Here is a 25565-nt window from a genome sequence, read left to right on the forward strand (position 1 = left end):
TCCCACCGCTTGAAGTTCGATTGAAAGCAATCGTTGCCCCTGACGTTCCCATTGCAAACAACAGTCGACTTCACCTGATCCCTTAGGCGACGAAGCCCCCAGCATCCCTTGGTCAGGGCCCCTTTCAGCGCTCCCCAAGGTTAGAGATGTCTACCACCACAGCTGAGATGGCCTCTGCCGGCCACAAGCTCGAGAAGAAGCCCGTCAAGTTCAGCAATCTGTTGCGTAGGTTTCACCCAACATTATAGATAACGACTTGGTTCTGATAGCCTTTGTGCAGTCGGTGCAGGATTGAATATGTTCGAGTAAGTTATGCAGCTTATACTCTCTGTCCACTGAAGTGAAAAGGGAGAGGTCTTGGGTACTGACATGATTACTTAGGGTCACCACTTTGGGACAGGTATCATATTTTCGATATACCCAATGAAATTTGGTGGTCTTGCTAATGTTTAATTTAGCCGCTGGAAGTGATCAAGACGACCATGGCCGCCAATCGAGGCGACAGTTTCGCCAGCGCTATGGGTCGGATATGGGGTCGTGGCGGGATCCTCGGTTGTAAGTAGCCTTTTTCTACGTTATCCGACTAGTGTGGGGGCTGCAGTCTCTGACATGGGATGTCTCTACAGATTATCAAGGTCTCATTCCGTGGGCCTGGATTGAGGCCTCCACCAAAGGCGCCGTTCTCCTTTTCGTCGCGTCCGAGGCGGAATTCCGTGCCAAGGTGCTCGGTGCGCCAGACTTCCTCGCTGGTATCTCAGGAGGCATGGCGGGTGGTATTGCCCAGGCATATGCCACTATGGGTTTCTGTACCTGTATGAAGACGGTCGAGATCACCAAGCACAAAATGGCTGCCCAGGGTGTAAAGCCTCCAAGCACCTTCGCGACTTTCATGGATATCTACCGCAAGGAGGGCATCCGTGGTATCAACCGCGGTGTAAATGCGGTTGCTATCCGTCAAACTACAAATTGGGGTTCCCGTTTCGGTCTTTCTCGCCTTGCAGAATCAGCAATCCGCAGGGTGACCAACAAGGAAGAAGGACAAAAGCTTAGTGCAATGGAGAAGGTCTTAGCCTCTGGTCTTGGTGGTGGCCTCTCTGCTTGGAACCAGCCTATTGAAGTCATTCGTGTCGAGATGCAGAGTAAGAAGGACGACCCCAACCGGCCTAAGAACTTGACCGTTGGCAAAACCTTCAAGTATATCTACGAGACCAATGGTCTTAAGGGTCTTTACCGTGGAGTTACTCCTCGTATAGGACTAGGAATCTGGCAGACCGTCTGCATGGTGGCTCTTGGTGACATGTGAGTTGATTATTCCCCTAGGTGTCTAGGACCAGTTGTAGTTTTCGGGCCAAGGTTATCATGCCCCGAAAACACAGGTTGTCTGATCACCATTTCCCCGATTTTCATGTGATAGCCGAGGAGCGGAATTTGGCTAACCTGTGGGTCTCCGTCGTACCGAATAGGGCCAAGGAGGCAGTCGAAAAACTGACGGGCGATCAAGTCACCGCTAAGCACTAGAGAAGGTTTGAGATACCCTTCTACTATGCACGGCTCGGGAGTGGTTGGGCAATGGAGTCTCGTATTTAACTAAGTACATCGGATGGAATTACCATAAATCACGTGCATGAGGTACCGAGTACTTTGGACTCATGCTACTTAGGAGTCATATGTCCGCCTATAATAGTATCTATGAGATAGTAATCAGCACTGATGGTGCTAGTTTTACTTTCCGGGGGTTATTAATTCTTTTTAATCTCATAACGTAACCGGCAAGCGTTCCGCTCACGCCAGCAGTCCGCTCACCTCTGTATTGTATAGAAAAGGACATATTTTTGAATATTAATATCTCGACCAATTCAAGCTCTGTCTACTTAAAACTTTATCTGTAGTCTATTCTATACCAGAATAGTAGAGTATAAAATTTAGGGACTTTGTAACGGCGGTATACTATATAGATGCCCCCAGGGCATTCGGGATCGTTGATCCCGAATTATATGGCCTTTTGGCCTTGTGGAATAGGGTGCCCTGGCTCTATCTCTTTACAGACTTCACCAGTATTTAATTATCAGAATAATATAAATTACAATGTATTTTATAGTATATAGTTATAGTCTATTCTTCTCAGACTTTATTTTAATTACTATTCAAGTTATATATAAAGAATATCTATACTGATATAATATGAAAATTATAGATTGATATATCTGATAGTAGTTGATATCAATATTCAAAAATATGTCCTTTTCTATACAATACAGAAGTGAGCGGACTGCTGGCGTGAGCGGAATGTTACCGGGTTACGTTATGTACATATGCTGTTTTTTTGTGCTTCCGAGTCGAAGCCAAAAAGACCAGATATACAGTAGTCCAATTAGCCCATCCAGGTAAATCCCAAAATTTCACACGTAAATATTCGGTAGTGATAATGTAGGATGCTACTATGTATGAGACTATGAGCACCCAAATCCTGCCTCTGGATAATGTTTTTTTGTTTTGTTTTCTTTTTTTTAAAAAGTAAGAGGGTCCATGTAAGGTTGTACCGTGTTTCGCTACTACTAGTACTACTAGTAATTTCCTACCGCTGTGCATTAATGGCTTTTATTGGTTGACTTATAGCATGACACATTTCCGGCCAATAGAAAGCTGGAAATAAAAGTGGAAGGGAACCACAGGATACAATATCATAAAATACAAGCCCACTAAATCTTCGGGGCCAGAGACAGTACAAGCAGCGATGATGGTGTGATTCCCATTCAATATACATATGGATGTACAGTTCTACACCAAAAGTTTGCATTAAATGCCTTTTTTGCACCAAAACTTGATGTTTTTAAATAGAGATTTCTGAGCGAAATCTTATAACCTCGTCTATTAAATAGATTCAAATGATAAATAATTATCTAGATTATATTACAATAGACTCCCAATAAATATAATTGATATATAATGCTGTAGTAATAAGCCAGAGTTATATATAATTAAAAGAATATCGCTTTCCATACAAATTTATGCTCATGAGGGAAGATATATATTTGGTTAAACCTTGGGCTTTTCTAGAAAATCAAGAAACTGAAATTAGGAAAATATCTATAAATAAGAAGTATAGCTCTATAAACTACTTTTAAAATTAATTTCTATTTATATAGTTACCATATAAAAATATCGAGAAATCTGCTTCGAGAGACGTCGAGGGTTGGTAGAAAATAGGGATTTAACGGAAACTTTTGATGGGGATTACAATCGTGCAATGAGTTGTGTAAATACTTTGTACATTGACGGGGGTTGTCCAACATTTTAATGTACACCCTAAATATTGGTATGATAAAAAATGACTGTATTGTTTACGTTTATACTGATTTATATAGCCTTCCACATTGTTACCATAGCGTCAAGCACTGCAAAGGCAGACCAGGCAGGGAACTAGAAATCTCCTCAGTTAAACTCTTCTGGGAGGATAACCCTAGAGGAACATAGCACATGAACCCACATTATACTGTGATGTAAAGAGTATTGGATAAGGTACAATTGTATTACAGTCACACAACTACAACCACGTCACAAAAGAAATATCTGCGAAGACTGATCTAGACACATGAGAAGGGGGTGACGCCTCTGTTTTTTTTTTTGCAAAGACAGTCTAATATGTATTGTATACACTTTAAACGGTCAGACCAAGGTCCTCGCCGTAAGGGAGCTGGAAGAGGTCTCCAACAGAGGCGACAGAGGCCTTGCCAGAGAGGAAGTTCTTTGCGGCCTGTGAAAGAGAATTAGTCATCTTCCTGTTTTCAAAGATACCAACACAAAGTGAATATGATATACTTACATCCGTAACCTGGGCCTCCGTAACGGCGTCAATGCTTTGAGCGATTTCGCCGATCTGGTAAGGCTTGCCGCCGCTGAGAAGAGCAGAGCCAGTGGCCTCAAGACCGGTTTCGAGGTTCTGAGCCGACTCAAGAGCACGGAACTTCGCCAAAGCGATTGCCTTTTTGATGTCTTCGCTAGCAACTTCGCCGGCGGCCACCTTCTTGAGGGCATCCACAGCATTCTTGCTAGCTGAAGCAACATGATCGGCCTTGCCAAAAAGTGAAATGGTGAAGAGGCCAGCATCGGAGTAGGTGTGGCTCTTGGTAGAGGCACGGACCTGGGAGAAGCCCTGGGTAGCCTGAGCCAGGAGGGAGAAGCCAGGAGTCCATTTTATAGTGGACTCACCACCTAGGAGGGCAGCAAGGACAGAAGCCTCAGGCTTGTAGCCAGAGGTGCCGAAAGCAGCAGAGCCAGGGAATGCAATGACAACAGCGTTACCGGCTTTGGAAGAGATGCGCTGCTCGCCGCCATGGTACTTGGAAGTTGCGCCGGGCTGGAGCTGATACTGACTGGAGCTGCCAGAGCTGGGAAGTTCCTTGAAGAACTGGCCAACCCACTTGGAAAGGTCAGCAGAGTTCGAGCCACTGCCCACAAGGGCAATGTTGGACTTGGCATAAGCCTGCTGGGCGAACTCGGCGAGGGCTTCAGCCGAAAGGTATTTCTCGAAAGGAGTAGTGGTAGAAGGGGTAATGCTCTCACCCAGGCCGCGGTGGAAGGCCAGAGCGTGAGCAGCATCGACAGCCTGTTGCTCAGGGTTGGCGGCAAGGGCTTGTTGTCTGAGCTTGAGGTGCTTGATGACGACCTCATTCAATTCGTGGGCTGATGGACCTGATTAGCCCTTCCATCGGAGCTGATATGACCACCCTGGTGACATACCTGCAAACTTTGACTGAGAAGCAACCTCTGCCAGCAATTCGGCAAAGTAAGGAAGATCGTTCGAGAGAAACTTGGCCTTGAGGACAACATTTTCACGCGAGTGTGTCGAAGAAACTTCACCGCCGAGCAGTTCAACCTCCCGGTTGATCCGCAGCGCCGACCGTTTGAGTGTAGACTATCAATTGATGAAAATCTCGTCAAAACCCATCTAGTATAGTAACGCGTAGCCTGTAAGAGTGGGCATTGAGTGCCGGAACTAACCTTGAAGGCGAATTGTTCGAGAGCATCGGAGAACCCAGGGAAAGGCTGGTGACGAGGGCCGGCCTTTGCAACCAACGCCAGGGTTGCTGTAGGGCCTGCTACTTCTCTATTGGCGAGCTTCACGCCAGCAGCCTCGGTGACATCGTACTGAAGGCCTGGGGTCGCAGCAGAGGCCATGCTTCGACGGCTGTTGATGCCGGCAGCAGAGCACTGCTTCTGGAGCGCACGGGGCGCATTTCGGCTGAAAGTAGACCGCGACAGCATTATCGCATGTGCGGAATATAAAATATGTGAGGTAGAAGATAGGAAGCCGAGAGGCTCGACAGCAATTGGAGAGGGAGGGGTGAGAGGGAGAGCAGAAGAGTGCTTCTGACTGTCGTTGGGCGGGTTGGAAACGATGTCTGAAAAGCTTCAAGATGCCGGAGCCTTGATTACTCTCTCTCTGATTGGTCAGAATGGCGAGTGCGGGCGGAACCGGCTTTTCCTCGTCCTCCGTGTCAGCTGATGTCACATGATATGTAGTTACACGTGACCACAGTGAAGCATTGCGATAAGAGAAAAAAAAGTAGGACGGAGAGGGGGAAAGGGTAGCTTGCGTCGTTTGCTATGCAACCAGTTTGCGCTTCCGTTATCTATTAGCTGGCTGATACCAGTTCCCTATGACTATCTGGCGGTGACCGCTGTTTCCTTCTAGAGAATTGAAGCTGGTAAATTCTCTAGAAGTCTTGAGTTAATATGACTTCCCAAGTATGTGACTGCTCCATCTACATAAGTCTCACTCGTTAACCTGATGGATGGCAGTATGCTGGAGAGCTCTGTACGCTCCTTGTCGAAGATAACTTTGGGGAACTGTTTGCGGTAGGTTTGCACATGGGCACCTGTCAACTACTTTCCCACTCTTGCCTGGAACCTCGGTGAGGAACGAAAAGCATGATGTGGCTGACTCTTATGTACCTCGCGGACACAGCGCATTTTCTCGACACTAAATCGCTATGATCGACTTTCCTTTCCCCGGCTGAAATTCTACTCTCGTCTCTCCAACGCCCAGCTTCGTCATGGTCTCGCAGCCATGATTCAACAACACCTTGTCTACCACTACACGTCCTACGATGACGGCATTACGTACTACGAGCCCAACATGCAATCCGCATACTATCTCATCCGATCCGGGAAGATTTTGGAGCTTATAGAACATCGATTGGGAAAATATGCCGCCACTGTTATGTCGACGATTATGTTTCTTGGCCATGCGCAAGTCGGCTATCTTGACACCCTTCCGGCTCTAAGACCTTCGAATTCCGATGTCGATAGAGCCACCGAGGAGCATGAGGTAATTCAGGAAACCGAAGAGTATCAAGGAGAGGAAGCACACCAGGAAACTGACGAACATGGGGAAGCTGAAGACCGACGGAATGGGCTCAATAGTGATTATACTCTTGCTGAACATCCCGCTCTTCTTCATCCGACTTTAAAAGCTTTGGCAGGGCATGGTTACATATTACGCGTCAGGGATGCTCAATTTCAAAGCTATGCCGACAACGCTTTGGATGCGGAGCGCACAATCAAGTCAAGACCGGACATTAAAGCCCTCAAGGGAAAGAAACTAGAGGAGGCTGTTACAGAGGGGACGCTAGAATTGCTCCGAGAACGGTTGGACGGAGATCTCACTCGCGGGTTGATGTTTAATGGAGTACCCCGAGGAGCTAAACGAAGACATACCACTGGAGCTACCGGGACGCCTAATAAAAAGGCGCGAGCTGACTATGCTGCTGTCGACGAGGATGAGGACGGTGAAGACGAAAACGAGTGGTCAGACGATGACTTCGGTGAAGACACAATACCCATGGAGGTAGGTCTTCCCTTTCCTTGAAGCTTTCATGGCCCCGTTGGGGCGGTTGTTCTTTCATAGCAGAACTGATGGAACAGTGCTTAGTCCGGTATCACTGTACGCATAAATTATGAAAAATTGGATGTGGCTCTCCGGAATCGCCGTTTTTTGGAACTTGCAGAGCGGGACTCGTCTCCCGTGACAGCCGAAGTTTACGAATGTCTTCTACGACGTATCGAATACCAGACAGCGAAATGCCGAGATACTACTGAAATCCCTCGCGAGGGAGAGGAGGGCGAACATTATTCTGTGCCAGTTCCTCTAAGAGCAGTGGTAGAGGATGTCGACCTGTTGCTGGACCTGGCAGGATCGGTTGGTCCCATGGAGGTCTCTCAACCTATAAACAGGCGCGGCAAGCGACTGTTGGAAGAAAACGCGAATGGTGTAGCCCATGATGAGATCAACGGGACGCAATCAGATGGAAACCGTACTTACGAAGTCGACCAGCATCTCTGCCTTCTAGCTCAGCCACCTTATAGCCTCACATCAAAACGCATGGTTTCGGGCCTAATCACCTGGACTGTCGAGTTCCGTCACCTGGCACGCAAGCTTCGTCATCTTGAACTGGAACGTATCATCGAAGCGAGATACGGCGATGTTGCATTACGGGTTGTCCGTGTACTCCATGACAAGGGCAAACTAGATGAGAAACGTCTACAGGAAATTAGCCTTCTTCCATTCAAAGACCTACGCCAGGTTCTCGCCAGCATGCAGACGGGTGGGTTCGTCGACTTACAGGAAGTGCCACGAGACGCACTGCGACAGCCTTCAAAAACCATTTTTCTCTGGTTCTATGATCCCGACCGTGTCAGTAATAGTGTCCTAGAGGATACGTACAAGGCAATGTCTCGATGTTTGCAGCGCCTGCGGTTCGAGCGGAATCGGTTGAAGGAATTTCTTGAGAAGACAGAGCGAAGCGATGTCAAGGGCAATGAGGAACGATACTTGTCTGAAGCAGAATTAGTATTACTCGAACAATGGAGGGCGAAAGAGGCACTCTTGCTGGGAGAAGTGGCCCGGTTAGACGACATGGTGGCCGTGATGAGGGACTACTGAGGCACTGAAAACCGTAATGAGCAATGAAATCTAAAAGTTTCGCATTTGCCTGTGCATGTGCATTTATATGGTTGAATGGTTATTGTTGTGCAAATTAGCTACATAAGGGCCAGCCTCTCGCGGTTGATGTTCGGTTAGTTTAAGATCCGTAAACTATAGGACAAAGCTGTTTCATTATAAATCAAACCTAAAGTCGGTTATCGTATATATGGAGTTGTAGGATACCTAGTGATATATATCGTAAAATAGTACTGGTCTCCGAAAGTTCAGAAATAGAGGATGTGAGAAACAGCCTACTAGTTTTGATTACAAAACTCTCGTCCAAATAGAATAGGAACAACAATATACCTGAGCTGATTTCAAGTTAATCGTGATTAGCCGAAGCGGTGTTGGTATTAACATAGTTAGACAGGAGGTTACGGCACGAAAGGCTTGAAGCTAGATAAAAAGAATGAAAAACGGTAAAAACCACGGCCACTCCAGATCACCATTGAAGAAACAAAGCAAATGCGCAAATAAGAAAAGGCCTCCCAGATGCCAAGTCTAGATCAAAAACCCATACCATTTTATACACTGAAAATCCAACCCAACTCTTTCCGGTCACCATCTAACAGTTTCCCGAATTCTGTTGTCGTAAAGCATGTCACATAAAACAGGTGCCTCTAGGCAAAAGAGCATTCGGTTCGAATCACTACGATGTCTCAATCGTAAGATTCTGTAAGGCCATTCGTTGCAGGACTTGTAGGCACACCCACAACCTCGCCAGGCTTCCCCAGTTGCTCATTCTCGTGGCCAACTGAGTCGGCGTTGTGGGTTTGAGAAGTTTCTTTCTCGCCTAGTTGAGCCTCAGCAGCTTCTAGCTTGCCCTTTGTTTCCTCAAGTTCCTTCTTCAATGCTTTAATATAATCAATGGCCATCTCCACGGTGCTGGCCTTGCTAATCTGTTGATTGCTGGGCTTATCTTTCTCCTTTTCACTGCCTCTCAAGCTGCAAGGCGTGGCATCTTTCATATTCTTTATATTGACAAACCCAGCGGGAATCAGAGCTTCAATTTCCTTAAGCGCATTATTGATGCGATTACGTCGGCCTTGCTCTGCAAGCTTATGGTTTGTCCGCTTGGAGCTCAAATTTTCGGCCAACGCTTCGGGATATGATACGCCAGGAAGAAGGGTTCCATCCAAGATATGCTGGTAGTTCGATTTGGAGGCTAGATATAAGGCCGACGTCTCACTTGATATACCCGCTAAACGAGATGAAGTCAGTTTAAAGAACTCGGCTGATTAGTGATCTTGAGTTTCGCTTACATTCTCCTCGGACCAATGGTTGTATGCTAGGACTTATTTTAGGGCGTAGATTCGGACTGGGCTGAGATGAGCTAAGGCTCTGTCGCTTTCTACCCAACGGCCCAAGTTTGGGTGTGTCTGATTTCTTGCCTATTGGCCCGCTTGGAGAAGGCATAGCGACAGTGCGCGGACTAGGAGCTACTGAACTTGGGTTACGCTCAGCCAAGGGAGTCGATTTGGGTTCTAGAGCTGGAGTAACACCGGCTGACGTAGATGGGGATGCTGCATCCGTACGGACACTTCGCAGGGGGGTGTCTATGGTCACTTGTGATTGGGAGAAATGGGTAGTAGGAGTAGCTGCTTCTGGAAGAATAACTTCTTCCATGATATCATCGTGTGACTCGGATGACACAGGGCCTGACGCTTGCCCGGTTGCGGCTGGACTATGCTGCGGCCGCTGAATGCGCATCAACATAGCCGGAGTCGCAGGCTCGTTTGTTTGCGATTGCGCCATCTGAGGAGCAATCGCGGGAGATCTCCGAGCAGAGGGTAGAGCAGGAGGTGGCATCAGAGGCTCTGACAGGGGTTCGGGGGAGACGGAATCCTGGCCGGAGCTATCATTGCTTCCATACCGCAGCCCACTACCAGTGGAGGGTTGTGACTTTGGGCCACCTTGATGTTGGCTGAGGCCGTTCAATATCTCATCTGAGTTAATTTGTAGGAGGGACTTCTTGCGTGTCTGAGGCCGCACCGAAGGGGATTGTTGCTTCTTAGCCCTAGCGGAAAATGTCTTGGTGTTTGATGGTCGGCGTCGGTGTTTCCGAATCAAGCCAGGTGAATTTGGGGACGATGAAACAGGAAGGGAACTGTCAATGGGGGAGTTCACAAAGCCCATATCCGAGACATGGCCAGAATGAAATGGATAGCTGGTTGAATTCGCATTTTGGGCCTCGAGGGCGGGGGAGGTTAGTGGGGTAAAGTACTCTCCAGGAATTGTATACTCTGGCAGCCGGAATTGAGTTTCCAGTGGGGTCATCGCAGGAGACACCAAGGGGGTGTAAAGGGCCTATAGGGAGAGTGCATTAGCCATGCGCATATTGATGTAGAGTTTGTGGCTAGTTGACTGTTTCGCTTACTTGTTCCTCATTTATGCGAGCGTACCGGTCGTACATTTCATGATTCTCATCCACGCGTTGCGGGTATGTGGCCACACTTCCCTGCATTTCAATACTGTTAGGAGTCGGAGGAATCACAGGCTGACCGTGAGGCACGTAAGGCTGGGACGTTGGTTGCGAATGGTGAACATGCTGATGGTGTGACTGCTCCTGGGGCTGTTGCAGTTGTTGGTGATTAAATATCTGGGAATGCGGGGGTTTCTGGGCATAGAAGGCTGGAGTCAATGGGGCATCGGAGAAGGACGCTGGGATAGAGCCGTGCGACTGGCTTTGGTGAACCTGGTTGGAGAGCTCAATGGAGAAATCGCCCATCATGCGGTCATACGACGACGATTGAGGGGCCACCGCATCGGTTTCCATGCGCATAAGCTGTTCCTGGCCCGAAGGAGTGGTTGAGGTAGGCATCGATACGGAATGAGCGACGGAACGAGGAGGGTGCTGGTCGGATGGCCCGTGCCCCTCCATGTCGGGGAAATGCATTCCAAATTCGAGGAAGTTGGAGAATTCATCGTCGCCGGGGGCGGTGATATCCGGCCAGGAAAGCGAATTGTCTTGCTCCATGGCGGAACTCATCAACTGGGATGTTTTTGTTTTCTTCTTCTTTTTTTTTTTTCTTTATTTCCCCCCTCCTTGTTTGTATTTGCGTTAGAGATTGGTAAAATCTACTTCTCTGAAGGGAGTCTGTAACGCAGTGTCGCAGAACGAAAACCAAAAATTCCGATAGGGACAGCAACTCGGGAGTAATTTTGGGGGTATTTGGCAAAACGGTCGGACAGAGCAAGGTTGAGACTTCGGAGATTGAAGCAAAGGATATTGACCAGTGGAGATAAAGAGAAGCGAGCGATGGAGCATCAGCTCAACAAGATAGGTTGGCAGACATGGCGACCGTGGGAAGAACAAGATGAATAGAATCCCGAACGTTGACTAACGGTAGAAGATAAAATCAAGGAGAGCAGGGTATAGATCTGGTGGGGACAAGACAGTGAAGAGCAAGCGAGAGTAGAGTTGAACACGAGCTGAATAGACCGATCGGGCAAGCGACAAAATGTGTTAGTTTTATTAGTTTGTTCGTTACCTACGCAGTAGTGAGTAAGTAAGTAGGTTAAGTCAGACAGTCCTGGGTGGTTCTGTGCCAGCAGGCGGAGATACGGAAGGTTGCTTAATTAATGTCGATAACCGGGACGGGTTGGTTTTAGTTCGAGAGAGAGAGAGAGAGAGAGAGGCTTTTACCATACGCTAAGTAGAAACAAAGAGAAAGAAAAATACAAGGTACATCTGTATGGAGTAGTACCTCTGTACAGTACTAGCTAGCATAGATATAAGGATATGTACTCTGTACATCTGTGTGTATATGCAATACTTACTGATTACCTACCTAGTATCTTATAAAATCACTATTATCTCTATCGGTATGTATGAATATTAAGTAACTCTTTCTTGTTCACATCTTTCTCTGTTTCTATGTGTGTGCGTGCGTGCGCGCGCGAAAATCCTAGGCGATCTAAGTATATATGAGTTTGAAAAAAAAGAAAGGTATGATTGTACAGAACACTCTTGGTACTAGGTGCTTCGTACTAAATACCGCTTCCCATGGAACTAAACCAATTAAAGAAGGTCGAAATACTGAAGGGTAATTAAATATGATTGGACAGGAAGAGACGTAGTCGGAAGGAGATGCTACTAGTACTACTAAAAGGTTCAGTTTATACACCCGGGACTTATTTATGTAGTTGTTATCGATAAGGATTCTATCTAAGAGAAAATAATTTTTCCATATATGATATACACCCTCCATACATCTCCTATTCGCACTTGTAGCAAAATATGTATACGTCCTGAATTTGTGTGGTATCCATCCTCAGAAGGTACAAATTTCGGGGGAACAAGACTTCATTTAAATTGTTTCCCGGTCCAACCATGGATGTCGATGGGTCTGTTAGAAAAGAGACTACTCTTTTAGCCCTCAAGCGAAAGAGCCAACCAGAAAGGTTCTCAGTTACCTAGTGGCAAACTTAGTCTGGAGAGGGGGGAGGTTCTCTCCGTATTGAATTTTTTGGGGGGTGGATCTCAGGTTCGAAACGAAACGACACTTCATTTTCATACCATAATCCTATTATATGATTTGGAAAGACGGGTCGTGGTTCCTGACTGCCTATTGTACCGTGTTATCCAAGTGGCATTTGTTATTCTCTCGTTCAGGGGGAAAATTTCGCTTATGCTACCCTCACTTTTAGGGAGGGCGGCAGTTGCGCTTACGGACTATTATCCATCATTCTGAATTGCATTTAAAATTTTGACTGTAATTATTATGGTTAAACCTTGTGAAATGATGAAACTGCAGTAGTCAGCAGCATCCATTGTATGATAACTAGTCGCATCCTTCAATATTATTAGGAAATATATATACTCCGTATACCCTGGCAGCCGTCTTTCCAAACCGGAGAATGGTAGAGGTAAAGAGAAAACGAAAAAAACCCGACAGATCAAAATCTAATTAATCAATAGATATCATGGCTATTCTTCATTTTTCCTTCTCTAACTTACTACTACTAGTAGTAGAATGAAACGGAGGAGATTCCCCCGATACCGATGTTCTGTCTCTTGTGGGCTAGCTCTGTGAGTGGAGGCACTCTACTGCGTAGCGTGATAGTCTAGAATTACAGGGTAAAGGTGATTGAATGTGGTTTGCTTCAAGTTGCTATGCAACTAATGGTTAGTCTAACCACTATCACTAGCCTAATAGCTTTGTTAGCCTGTAGAATATTCGAAGGACAAGGTAATATTCCACTGAAGGACAAACTATAAATATTATCTCGACTCATAAAGGTCTTAGAAGCATTGTCATTATACCGGGTGTCTTTAATTTTGCCCTAAGTACGTACTCCTACACGACTTGGTTACTGTTTACTCATCTGGGCATGATGACTATTGATAAATATGGACAACCCGCCCTCCCGCATCATGTCTATTACTACTACAATAATTCTCATTCTGCACCTACCGTGGATGGAAAAGTAGTAGTGGCTGATGGTGTTTGTATATAGAAGCTGTTGACCTGACCAGGTAGCTAGCATTCTCATCTGGGTACATACATTTGTTACCAATGCGGGGTTCGGGTTGCTGGAGGGGTCGTGACTTGAACAACGTGACATAGCATGACATAACATGGACACTGCATTCAACAAACATCATTGTATCACCACGCATCACCTCAGCCAAAACGATCGTCTTCTTCATGTTTCTGCTTTCCTTCTCCATGTACATGCTGGGGACCTTGTATAAGATCTCCTTACCCGTTGCCTATCATGAGACCGCCGGTCCCGGATGCCGCGTTGCGTAGGGCCCGCAAGGCCTCCATCGAACAGCAGTGGATCGACCCCCGCAATACTGCCCCCGCGACCTTTTTCCTGGCCCGCAGTCGTGATCACGATGCGGACGAGGAGCTCTCTCCTGATGAGTCGGTCCCTTCAAGGGATAGTATGTATGGTGTACAAAGCCTCGAAGAAGCCGTCCACGATGTCAATCTCCCTGCCTCCGAGTGCGGGCCCTATCTTTCGGGTGGGAACCCTGATTCCACGACTCCGATCGGACAGCAACAACAACAACAACAACCGCCTCTCCACGATCATCTAGATAATGGTGATAACGGTGCTACTTCATTGCCTCGCCGCAAGTCCACTCTCAAACCAAGCGATCTACTCAATGCTAGCAGATTCGAGATTTCCTTACCATCCTCCGATCGCACTTCCCCCCAACCATTGACGCCCTCGAACCTCAGCAACCCAGATGATCCATCTTTTTCTCTCCCAAGCAGTCCCAAGTCGTTCTCCAATCAGTCCCTGAGGCATCTTGATGACATCTCGATCACCGATGATGTAAGCAGTGAGGTTGTCGCGTCAGGAGAAGAAGACAATGATTTCCCGACGCCGTCCAATTTATGCCTTGATAGCGCATCTCAGTTGGTTATGCCAAGTATCAGGATGCCCAGTCGAAGGCCTTTTACAGATCGAGGGAAGTCGTTGGGCCGCCTGAAAGTGCTAATTGCAGGTGCTTCTGGTAAGTACGGATTAGGTTAAAAATATGATCACTGGAGTATTTGCTAAATTAAACTTGTACCTAGGCACTGGGAAAACCTCACTGATCAGATCTATCGTTCAAGCTTGCGAAGATATCGTTCACGTCGACCCCTTTCCCGCCCTGCCCCCTTCGAAATCGTCCCGCTCACCTGGCTCTTCATCCCGAACCTTTCAGACACACAGTATTCCACCATCTGTCACGGAAATTTACGCTAGCACTAAACCATATCCTGTTTGGTGGTCAGACCTAGAAGATTCGCGCGTTTTGCGAAGACGGCGGAGCATGGGTGATGTAGTCCTTGAGCGTAATCTCTGTTTCGTTGATCCTCAGTCCAACTCGTCGGACTGTGCAGGGCAAACTGACATCATTGTACAATATATTCGTCAACAGCTTCTCCGAGCGATGACGTCCCTAAATTCGGCCAATCATGATTTCCAGAATATGCTCGCGGGCAATGGTGGTGCTCAGGTTGACGCTGTCTTATATCTCATCTCCGAGGGTACGCGATGAGTCTCCCCTTTTGCTATATTCTGATTTGCCGGGCTCACGTCTTTTCAGATACCCTTTCTACAGATATTGAATCTATCCGGAGGCTATGCGACTGGACAAACGTCATTCCCGTCGTATCTAAATCAGATCTCTTGTCATCCAGTCGAGTCTCGGCCCTCAAATCCACATTTCATAAGCAAGCCCAAGAGGCCAACATTAAACCTTTCCTTTTTGGGGATGCACCCCTCGGCAAAGTCGACGGGCTCAATGCTCAGTGTCCTTTTGCAGTTTCGTCCGCCAAGTCCGACGATGATGACGTTATGGACGCCAGCACCTTGATGAGCCCAGACTATGCCCAGCCTTTGATGGCGTCCGAGTTAATGCTCTTAGTCCAGATATTATTTGACCGAGAAAATATAGCCTGGATGCGACATTTATCTGCCAAGAAGCTTGCCCTACGGCAACAAGAGCAGTCATACTGGCAGCAGGATGATCTACCAAATGGCGCCCTTCCCGGTGTTCACACTTTACGGGGCGGCCCCTCTAGTTATACCATGGCTCGAATATCCGACTATACTCGTCACGAAGAGAGGTTGGCCCGGGTACAGCTGGAAAAGTGGGCATCTGATCTTCAGCAAAGCCTACGTAATGAACGGGAAAGATACGCTATCATAGCAAGGGGGGATCGTGCTGTCTGGCTCACGGAGCGACTGGGCGAGTGTATTGTAGATGGTTCGTTGGTACCTATCTCACAGACTCCTGGCTTCTGTGGTCTGCATGTGCCCGTGGAAAGAGCAGGTGGCGGTTTTCTAGTCCGGACACAAAACGGAAAGAGGGTAGAATGTCGTATTGCGCGTATAAGCCCTCATGACCCCCTGGGTCTAGTTTGGTGGTCCGAGGATCTCAAGCGACGGGGTTGGACCATTGTCCAAATTGTGGGTAGTTTCGGGGTTGTTGGAGGGCTTGCGCTGTGGCTTGCGAAGGCTTGGGGATTATCCTCACGAAGTTTCTCTGAGTGGCGATTTGATTGGTATTGCACTGGCCATTAAGGGAACACGCCAGCTACAGCGCCTGCACCCCGGGACACTTAGCTGCTAGATATGTATTGTCTAGGATTGAGCAGCAAAAGAAAAGAGTGTGTCAGACTGGATCCATCCTTCTCTGCGAGGCGGCGGCCACCATGTAGCATCCCTGCATAGCTGCTTCCATCCTGGCATTACCTCTCAGTTCCCATGCCCTCCTCCAATGCTCTAGGACTGTTTCTTTAAGGCCTACGAATCACGCTTAGCGAGAATAAGCATGAAGCAATGCATGGCCCAATTTTATGCACTGATGGAGTAAAGGTTGGGGAGTTTCTTTTCGCCTGTTGAGTTTATTGGTCTGTTAATTGCTGATGTCTACTGCCCTTCTCTCTGCTGCATTACCAGCTCACGTGGGTAGCCGTATTCCATGCCGCTTTAGGCTATAAAAAGGCGCCCTATTCCTCTTGATCTCCCTACTCGCAGGTAGGGAACATAAAGAGTAGCTTGGTTCAAGACCGGACATTAGTTATTTATTCGGGCATACAGAAAAATTTATACAGGACTTGGTAACAGTTGAAGGCTTGGATTTTATTCGAAAGGGGAAAAGTTCTACCTATCTAAGATCACTCGATATCCGAACTCGGAAAAGCGAGCGAAAGCAGAAGTCATGAACCAGACGTAATAATTTAAAGTAGTATGATTGGGAAAGCAAACGCTCAAAACGCCGAAAGAGTAAAATTCACATCGCAACTAGAAACCGCTTTTCTCAAGTCCCAGATGAAACGGCAATACGAGTCAGTCAGTGATGTAAGATAATCCTGATGCAGATACTACTGGAACAGGTTTGAATAATAGGTCGTAAAAGCAGTTAAATTTTCGTTTCCGTTGCTGCCGAAACATTTAGTCAACCTCCTCCATGGAGCTCTCGCCGGTGGCAGCGGCAGGGGCCTCTTCAGCGGCCTTCTCCTCAGAGGTCTCGGCCTCCTCGTCGACGTTCAGACCGAGAGAGACAAGCTTGTGGATGCGCTCGGCAAAGCTGGCAGGTTCGTCGATGGTGAAGCCGGAAACCAGGAGAGAGGTCTCGAACAGAAGCTGAGTAATGGACTTGACGGTACGGTCGCTCTCACCATCAGCCTCGACCTTCTTCTTGAGCTCCTTGACAATAGCAGACTTGGGAGAGATCTCGAAGGTCTTCTTAGAAGACATGTAGGAGCTCATGGAGGTGTCACGGAGGGCCTGGGCCTTCATGATACGCTCCATGTTGGCAGACCATCCGAACTGGCCAGTACGAATGGCACAAGGAGAGCCAACAAGCTTGTGAGAGACAACAACCTTCTCAACCTTGTCGCCGAGGATGTTCTTGAGGCTCTTGGCAAGACCCTCAAACTCCTTCTCCTCCTTCTCACGCTCAGCCTTCTCCTCCTCGGACTCCTCAAGCTCGAAGTCTTTGGTGATGTCGACGAGCTTCTTGCCATCAAACTCCTTAAGCTGAGTGAAGGCGTACTCATCAATGGGGTCAACCAGGAAGAGAACCTCAAAGTTCTTCTGCTTGAGGCTGTCAAGGAAGGGAGACTTGGCAACAGCCTTGATAGACTCGCCAGTGATGTAGTAGATCTGCTTCTGGTGCTCAGGCATGCGGGTGACATAGTCGGAGAGGGAGGTGACCTCATCACCAGACTTTGTGGACTGGTAACGGAGCAGCTTAGCAAGGGTCTGGCGGTTCTGAGCATCCTCGTGGACACCAAGCTTAATGTTCTTGCTGAAGGCCGAGTAGAACTTGTCAAACTGCTCACGATCTTCGGCAATTTCAGTGAAGAGCTCAAGGGTCTTCTTGACAATGTTCTTCTTGATGACCTTCATGATCTTGTTCTGCTGCAGGGTCTCACGGGACAGGTTGAGAGGAAGGTCCTCAGAATCAACAACACCCTTGATGAAGCTGAGCCACTCAGGGATAAGATCGGTGGCATCATCGGTGATGAAGACACGGCGAACATAGAGCTTGATGTTGTTCTTGGTCTTCTTGGTCTCGAAGAGGTCAAAAGGAGCACGCTTGGGAATATAGAGAATGGCACGGAACTCAAGCTGGCCCTCAACGGAGAAGTGCTTGACAGCAAGGTGGTCCTCCCAGTCATTGGAGAGAGACTTGTAGAAGGCAGCGTACTCCTCCTGGGTGATATCAGCAGGGTTACGGGTCCAGATGGGTTTGGTCTTGTTCAGTTCCTCCTCCTCGATCTTGCTCTCTTTCACGGTCTTAGTCTTCTTCTCCTTCTTCTCCTCTTCTTCATCAACCTCCTCAATCTTGGGCTTCTTCTCATCGCCCTCCTCTTCCTTGGTCTCCTCCTCCTCGTCAGGAACCTCCTTCTCGGTTTCCTTCAGGACGTGGAGGTAGATAGGGTAAGAGATGAACTCGGAGTGCTTGCGAACAACCTCCTTGATGCGGCTCTCGTTGAGATAGTCAGTCTGCTCATCCTTCAAGTGAAGGATCATCTTGGTACCACGGCCAAGGGGCTCGCCCTCGGTGTCCTGGGTGAGAGTGAAGGTGCCGCCGGCAGCGGACTCCCAGACGTACTGCTCATCGTCGTTGTGCTTTGAGATGACAGTGACGCGGTCAGCGACAAGATAAGCAGAGTAGAAGCCAACACCGAACTGGCCAATCATGGAGATGTCCGCACCAGCGGAGAGGGCCTCCATGAACTGCTTGGTACCAGAGCGAGCGATGGTACCAAGGTTGTTGATCAGGTCCTAGATAACAGCAATATGGTTAGAATGGGGTCTGTGTAGGCATATGATAGGCGGAATTGACTTACAGCCTTGGTCATACCGATACCGGTATCACGGATAGTCAAGGTCTTGGCCTCCTTGTTGGGGATGATGTCGATACGGAGGTCCTTGCCCGAGTCGAGCTTGGAGGGGTCCGACAAAGACTCATAGCGGATCTTGTCAAGAGCATCCGAGGCGTTGGAGATAAGTTCACGCAGGAAAATCTCCTTGTTGGAATAGACAGTGTTGATGATAAGAGAGAGGAGCTGAGAGATCTCAGCCTGGAACTCGAAAGTCTCGGACATGATGAAGGGATGTGAGTTATATTCTGTTCCACGCCGAAGGTTGTGTTAGTCATAGGTATACTGATAGAGGTAGGATACAGGCCCTCCACTTATTCAGGGAGTTTATGTGAATCTCGGGGGTAAGACCGAGGAGACCAGAATGATCCAGCTTTGGCAGCAGCTCTCCTTACTCGGGTGGGGGGTGGGAACAAGACTCACAAGGTACAACAACGTAAGATCGTTAAGAACAAGAGAGAGAGAAAAAAGAAAAAGGGACGGTGGGAGAGTTGAGATTCAGAAAAAAACAAAAACAAAAAGAATCTGCTCCAGAAGGTAAAGCAGACTTAGTATAGATAGATGGAGATGAGAAGAAGTGAGGAGAAAAAGTGTGAATGAATGAGGAAGAAGAAAAGCTACCGCAAGCGACGGGGCGGAGAACTTAATGTTTGGCTGAGGGACACAAAATTTCGGCGCGGGCGTTTCTACGGCGATCCAGCAACTTCCACGCTCTCTCCGCCTTGTCTCGACGGGGATCTTCCAGTCTCTTCTACTCGATACACATCACAGCCTGGATTGAATCCATGGTTCTCTGCCCAAAGAAAAAAGAAAGAAAAAATTCTAGTTCATTCAATCATGTTCCATTCGGTATCCTGTTAACATTTCCAATCGTTTTATTCATTTCCCCCCACCATTCATCATTTACCGATTATTCCCTTCCCCTTTTCTGTTGCCCCTCCCCCTCCAAAAGCTGCGTTCCGATCTAACTTCACTTCCCTGGTGCCTCAGGCAATCAATCTAGAACGTTCCGCTCCACCATCCATTGTCGGCGGAATGTGGATTTTTCGTATCCTAGTACCTTACATTCAAGTACTGTACATACAATAATACCGTCCCCATCTCTCCGCCATAATGGAACTTTCCACAGAGTAGGAGCTATCGATTATCAGGTACAATGTACAGTGCACATACCTTGTCTACTGTAATATTCCGACCCACTTATCTTCGATGTGGTAATCGATTTGAGTACCTACAATACCCATATCACATGCATACATGCATTCATTGAACTCCAGCCTTCACTTAAGCTGGGACCTGGCAAATCAAACATTGTTATCAAGATCACATGGATCAATCCAACCAGAGCCCTCCTCCTACCATGTTCACTGACCTCATATCTATGCCACTTCTTATGTGCAAGACAACCCACATCTATAGGAACACAAGGGAGCTGAGCCGAGGCAGGCAGTTTGCATTCACTTTCAGATAGTTCCGGACAATTGATAATACATGTGCAATTACACAGTAACAAGCAGGCACCCGCTCCTTCCCTCCTCTTTGTATGATGAATTGGATAAGGTAACTCAGTAAGAGCCACTGTGCCTGTAAATGGAAACAGACGTTTGCCACCTATACCCCCATGAATAGGACGGGTATCAAACAATTATAGCAAGGCAAAAGACAAGACAGCGGCCACCACCCAGTTTACAGTTTCTAAATGAGATGAAGTAGAGATAAAGAAAAGAAGTTAGATTGGAACAACCGTAAACAAAATAGAAATAAGACCCTAAGAGAACAATACGGGCATGTAGCTCGCTATGCTAGAAGCAAGAAATAGTTGAATAGGTCATGACAACACATTCACAGAGACAAAAAGTCATGAAAGCACAAACCAATAAGGAAAAGAAAGCCCTGTTGATGAGATATGAAAGAACAACTTTTCCAACCGCTAATATGCAGTGTGACAGATGAATGGGTCACATAACACATGTCATTATCAATAAGAGGGAGTAATACATGTCCTGGGTCACCATAAGCATCTGAACCTGTATGCTGTTGCGGGCCAGGATGAAGGACTAAGAGTTGAATGACCAGCAGGAGAGGGGGGAAAGGAGAAATAAAGAAGAGGAAGTATAGGGTCAAGAAGAAAAGACAGCGTGCAGTGAATAATCTTCACCCTGATTCCGGTAGTTTTCTTTTATTTTCGTTTATTCTTGTTTTTATTTTTCCCCGCCTCTCCGTTTTAGAGAAGGAAGAAGTAGTGATCTGCTCTAAGCAGTCTGTGCCTGGTTGCGGGCTTTAGCATTGACATTGCCACTGCCGCCACGGCCACGGGGAGCGAAGCCACCACGGCCATCACGCTGGAAGCCACCACGGCCCTGGCTGCCGGTACGGTCACCGCGACCACGGCCAGAGCCACCCCGACCAGCGCCATAGTTGGTATTTCCCCCATAGGCGCTAGTACGAGAACGGCGTTCCTCTACGGAGATTTGCTCGGTTCCAATCTGGTGCGGATTGGCAGCAACAGCAGCGGTGTAGCCGGCAGGGTCAGCGAACTCAACAAAAGCACAGTTCTAAAGGCAATTAGTTTCCTCCTTCCCGAGTAATTGAGACTTCACGGCGGAACCTACCTTCTGGCGGCTCACATCGAAATGCTTGAGTTTTCCAAAGCGGGACAAAGTCTGCTTGAGCAAGTTTGCATCGACCTTATCGGTGACGTTCTTGATATAAGCCATGACGTTCTGGTCATCACCCGCACGAGGCTGGGTCTTCTTATGGTCGTGACCAGCAGTTTGCCAGCCAGATCCATCATTGGAGGGAGGCTGGATAGGAGTGCTCTCAGCAGCAGGAGTAGGTGTGGCAGCCGCAGCAGGGGGGGCAGGAACCGACTGGGCGGAGCTGGTAGCAGGAGCGGGCTTAACAGGAGCAACGGGGATGGCAGGCACAACAGGAGCAGTAGCACCGGACTTAGAGGCAATGTTGGCCCAGGTCTTTGGTACAGCTCTGGCGGGTACAGCAGGCTCTTTGGCCGGAGCAGCATTTTCTTTCTGGGTCGTCGGGGCAGGCGTAGGCTCCGGAGTCGCAGGCTTTTCCGTCTTAGAAGCTTCAGATTCAGGCAAGGCGACAGGTTCCTGAACATCCTCGCTGCTCTGGGCCTCGGTTCCGTTGGCCTGAGGTGCAGGTTCTTCCGGTTGCTTTTCCTCGGCCTTTTCTTCCACCTGTTCAAGCTTCTCGTCCACCTCGGCAACTGTGACTTCGTTGGCATCTTGGGGCTCCGCAGTCGGGACACTCTCAGTCTCAAGCTGTGCGGGTTCATCCGCAGCTGGCTCTGTGGTAGGCTCGGCAGGCTCGGCAGGCGCAGCGAGAGCGGGCTCCTCATTCACAATATCCTCCTCGTCAACCAAGTATCTGAAGATATCATTGAGAACATAGTATCCATTAGGTTGCTCAGCAAGAACGAAAGTCTGGGTAAACTTGCGAGACGGCTCGGACTTATTGGAGATCTCACCGATGACTGAGATCAAGATGTTGTCAAATGAAGCCTGAGAATCGACGTTCAAAACACGGACCTTGCAATCTTGGAAGTCAAGCTGTTTTATTTTCTCATTGATAGCCTAGGCGGAGAGGGGAAAGTCAATGAAGCCCAATGGAAGAAAACACCTAGGAGTGAAGACAGTGAACTCACCTTCTGGCCCACAGCAACGGGAACCGACTCTGCTTCAGTTCCAAAGACAAACTGCGAGCGCCGAGAGTAGAAAAGATGCAACTTGTCCGGACTACGGCTCATATTGGTATAGTATTGCTCAACAAAATACCAACCAACCTCGTCCTTAGAGATCGCATTCTTCTGCTCACTAGGAGGGACATTAGTGGGAGTGGTAGATTGCGCTGGCTGAAAATTCGAGGCATTGTTGGCAACAGCGTGGGCATGGTTGTAAGAGTCATGATAGGCGTGGGGTACAGGGTAATTGCCGTTAACAGGGGCTTGAGTATCGGCCATTGTGGTATCGAAGAAGCTGTTTAAGGTCGGTATGGGAAATAGAAGCAGAGATGGTCTAGGGTGTCGTCAGGTAGAAAGTAGAGGTATAGGAGCAATGAGCCTCTATGTGATGATGAGTAGAGGCTAAGAAATCTAGTGACTTTTCCTCGTTCGCTTGACTAACCCCCCATGTCTGTCAGTAATTGAAGGCCAAGTGTATCGCTGGGAAAAAGAGCGGGGAAGATCAATTCTCACAATGCTAGAAAGAAAACCAATAGACCCTTATAGATGCAATAAGATGAAAGTAAAGGAGAATGTCTGCGTTAAAGCGTTTGCGTCGTAGTGGTGCAAGAGGGAAATAGAGGAAGATTCTTGTGCGATTTCCAATCAGATCAAATTTGCGAAGAAGGCGGAAAAGAGGGAAGATAGTCGAAAGGAACTGAACACGTTGAAGATCGATGGGGAGAAGGTAATCAACAGGAAAAATCCGATGAATGGTGAATAATCGAAAGTAGAATGGGATAAGAAGGTGGTAGGTGGGTAGCTAACAGCTGGATAGGAAAGAGGAAAAGAGAGGGAAAGCGACGGGATGCTTAGCAGTTTGCAAAATGAGTTGACTTGGACTTGAAAGGTCGGTTGCAGTGCGGCGCCTCTTAGCGCCCCATTTCCTTCCCTTACCGCCTGCCTAACTTGCCGGTGGGTCTCCATCGGACATTCCGTTTACATCACTGCATACTGGGTGAATCATCCGTTAGTATAGTAGCCAATGTAAATAGAATTCCAGCTCCTACATCCGACTGTAGGGGGATCCAAGGGGCCAGATCGGAACTTGCAACCATCCACTGAGGCATGTTGAAACTGCTTCTATCGAAAGGATCACTGACTATCATCAACGAAGCACTATATTCGTGCATCAATCACATTAAGGTCTATTGTCATTTCTGAGTAAGTAATTACACTCATCGGAGACGAAGATTCCATCAGAAGGCCGCATTGAATGTAAAGAAAACCATAACATCGGGAACAAATAGCTGGCTTGGAAGAGGGGTATGAGGGATATGAGAGGTCAGGCTTCTCATCAACGAAGACGCATAACAGATACAGAAACTCATTCACATGGTTCAGCAAAGAAAGCCGCGGAGCATGCAATATGGGCAAACAAAAGGAGGACAGAGAAACAGGTGCTCAAAAAAATACTAAGGACCAAAAATAGGTATCAAGTAAAAGTGTGTTTATACGAAACTTATGGGGTAGACCACAGTTCGTCTACGAGCTTGTAGACTCAGCAGCGGCCTTCTCGTTCAAAACTGGCTTGCGCATGACAGCATCCTGGCCAGTCATTCTCCGGTCAAGAGCTCGTTCCACCTTCGCACTCAGGGCCAGCTTGCTCAAGTTATCGCTCTTTTCGGGAGTAGGGACGAAGCGTTGCTTCTGAAGAGGTTTGTTCTCCAGGCGCTCCAGCCCGTCGCGCAAGTGATGGAATTCGGCCAAACGAGGATCGCCGCTTGGTAGACTTCCAATGGTGCCTGACGAAGCAATCGAAGGGTTTCCGCTTACGGTCGAAAATCTTTTCGACGCTCGGGCCTAGGCCTATGGTCAGAGATTCTGGTCCGTCGCAGATGAAGAATAACCGGTGAACCTACAGAAGGGGCCATGATCGGTCTCTCAGAGTCAAGCGATTGATGTCTAGCCATGATAATATTGGTACTGTGATAAAGTCCTTGTAGGCCGACTGCCGAAAGCAATGAGTGGTTGTGCTTGAGAATCGAGAGCAGGCAGACGAGTGCTAAACTACTCAGGTAGTAGCCTGCCGAGGTTAGTACATTGTAGAGAATTTATCTCGGATTAACGCAAACACGATAAATAGAAGAAGATAGTACTGAAATGGATAAGGGGTAAATGATAGTAAGCGGGAATAAATTAGACTGCAGAGATAGTATGGGGCGAGCGACAAAACTGACAGTCGGTTAAAACATACCTGAAAATACAGAGTCAGACTCTGATGCTGATAGAGTGTATCGCGGGCCGACCTAGAAACTAAAAGAGAAGGAAAGAGGAAAAGAAAAATGTCTGGGAGAGGATTAAAATGAGAAAATGAGCAGATGGGGAGAGAGAGAGCGCGCTTGTAGACCAAGTAACATGCAGCAGAGGATTCAGGAGAGCCGAAGGTAACGGATGACAATGTGGGTCTCTCTCTGTTACGTCTCAAGAGGATTAAAGTCGGCCACGCGGGAATCGTTGGCCGTTGACCAGCTTCTCTCTTTCCTTTTTTTCCCTTTCCCTTTCTTATTTTAGTCTTTTCTTTTATTTCTTTTTCTCTAAGGGTATTTTACAACAAAGCAAGATACGTAGTTCAAATTTGCTTAGATCAATCCAAAATCAATGATCGATTGACCTAGCCTAGGAATGACGGTTTAATACATAAAGGATTCGTTCGTATCTTAAACACTCCGTCAAACTAGATATAATAATCATTTGCTACTGCAATGAAAATCTTAAGAATGCTGACCACCCGTTTCAGGTATCGAAAAAAATAAAAATAAAATAAAATAAAAAATGAAGAAAGGAAAAAGAGGAACTTCGGCTAAGTCAGAGGGAGTTTTCTGTGTGCATGTGTGAGAGTAACGAAGACCAAGGGGGATACCACAGTCTATTTTACTAACCAAAGGGATGGGTTTGAGTCGAGAATTTTTCGTTGCTTTACGTAGTATCTGAAGCAAAAGGCCGACCTTCTTTCAACAGCAACAGTGCATAGATATATCTGATTAGACTG

General features: G+C 47.5%; 8 protein-coding genes across 8 annotated transcripts; 3 read left to right on the forward strand and 5 right to left on the reverse strand.

The window, feature by feature from the left end:
* Positions 1–86: 86 nt before the first annotated feature.
* ABOM_007154 (putative mitochondrial DNA replication protein (Yhm2)) lies at positions 87–1518 on the forward strand (the record flags this gene model as incomplete). Its single annotated transcript, XM_022534283.1, has 6 exons — positions 87–225; positions 281–305; positions 382–400; positions 459–555; positions 627–1299; positions 1464–1518. Coding segments are annotated over 6 exons (1008 nt in total), but the record flags the coding sequence as incomplete, so codon positions are not given.
* A 2140-nt stretch (positions 1519–3658) lies between these two features.
* Positions 3659–5265, reverse strand: ABOM_007155 (ubiquinol--cytochrome-c reductase subunit 2; the record flags this gene model as incomplete). Its single annotated transcript, XM_022534284.1, has 4 exons — positions 3659–3754; positions 3824–4683; positions 4741–4915; positions 5002–5265. 4 exons carry the CDS (start codon positions 5263–5265, stop codon positions 3659–3661), a joined length of 1395 nt encoding a protein of 464 aa, XP_022387311.1.
* Positions 5266–5736: 471 nt separating this feature from the next.
* On the forward strand, positions 5737–7945 carry ABOM_007156 (putative DNA directed RNA polymerase III subunit Rpc82; the record flags this gene model as incomplete). Its single annotated transcript, XM_022534285.1, has 4 exons — positions 5737–5748; positions 5803–5859; positions 5969–6850; positions 6935–7945. The coding sequence occupies 4 exons, from the start codon at positions 5737–5739 to the stop codon at positions 7943–7945; spliced, it is 1962 nt and encodes a 653-aa protein (XP_022387312.1).
* Positions 7946–8646: 701 nt separating this feature from the next.
* Positions 8647–10976, reverse strand: ABOM_007157 (phosphate-sensing transcription factor PHO4; the record flags this gene model as incomplete). Its single annotated transcript, XM_022534286.1, has 3 exons — positions 8647–9188; positions 9250–10294; positions 10365–10976. 3 exons carry the CDS (start codon positions 10974–10976, stop codon positions 8647–8649), a joined length of 2199 nt encoding a protein of 732 aa, XP_022387313.1.
* Positions 10977–13708: 2732 nt separating this feature from the next.
* Positions 13709–16018, forward strand: ABOM_007158 (uncharacterized protein; the record flags this gene model as incomplete). Its single annotated transcript, XM_022534287.1, has 3 exons — positions 13709–14459; positions 14524–14979; positions 15039–16018. 3 exons carry the CDS (start codon positions 13709–13711, stop codon positions 16016–16018), a joined length of 2187 nt encoding a protein of 728 aa, XP_022387318.1.
* An 873-nt stretch (positions 16019–16891) lies between these two features.
* hsp90 (chaperone Hsp90) lies at positions 16892–19056 on the reverse strand (the record flags this gene model as incomplete). The annotated part of the gene is made up of 2 exons (XM_022534288.1): positions 16892–18733; positions 18799–19056. The coding sequence occupies 2 exons, from the start codon at positions 19054–19056 to the stop codon at positions 16892–16894; spliced, it is 2100 nt and encodes a 699-aa protein (XP_022387319.1).
* Positions 19057–21083: 2027 nt separating this feature from the next.
* On the reverse strand, positions 21084–22813 carry ABOM_007160 (NTF2 and RRM domain protein; the record flags this gene model as incomplete). Its single annotated transcript, XM_022534289.1, has 3 exons — positions 21084–21386; positions 21444–22427; positions 22499–22813. The coding sequence occupies 3 exons, from the start codon at positions 22811–22813 to the stop codon at positions 21084–21086; spliced, it is 1602 nt and encodes a 533-aa protein (XP_022387284.1).
* Positions 22814–24058: 1245 nt separating this feature from the next.
* Positions 24059–24486, reverse strand: ABOM_007161 (uncharacterized protein; the record flags this gene model as incomplete). Its single annotated transcript, XM_022534290.1, has 2 exons — positions 24059–24376; positions 24436–24486. 2 exons carry the CDS (start codon positions 24484–24486, stop codon positions 24059–24061), a joined length of 369 nt encoding a protein of 122 aa, XP_022387283.1.
* Between the last annotated feature and the right edge of the window lie 1079 nt (positions 24487–25565).

This window comes from Aspergillus bombycis (assembly GCF_001792695.1).
Source record: "Aspergillus bombycis strain NRRL26010 chromosome Unknown contig00068, whole genome shotgun sequence".
In the NCBI taxonomy this organism is placed as follows: domain Eukaryota; kingdom Fungi; phylum Ascomycota; class Eurotiomycetes; order Eurotiales; family Aspergillaceae; genus Aspergillus; species Aspergillus bombycis.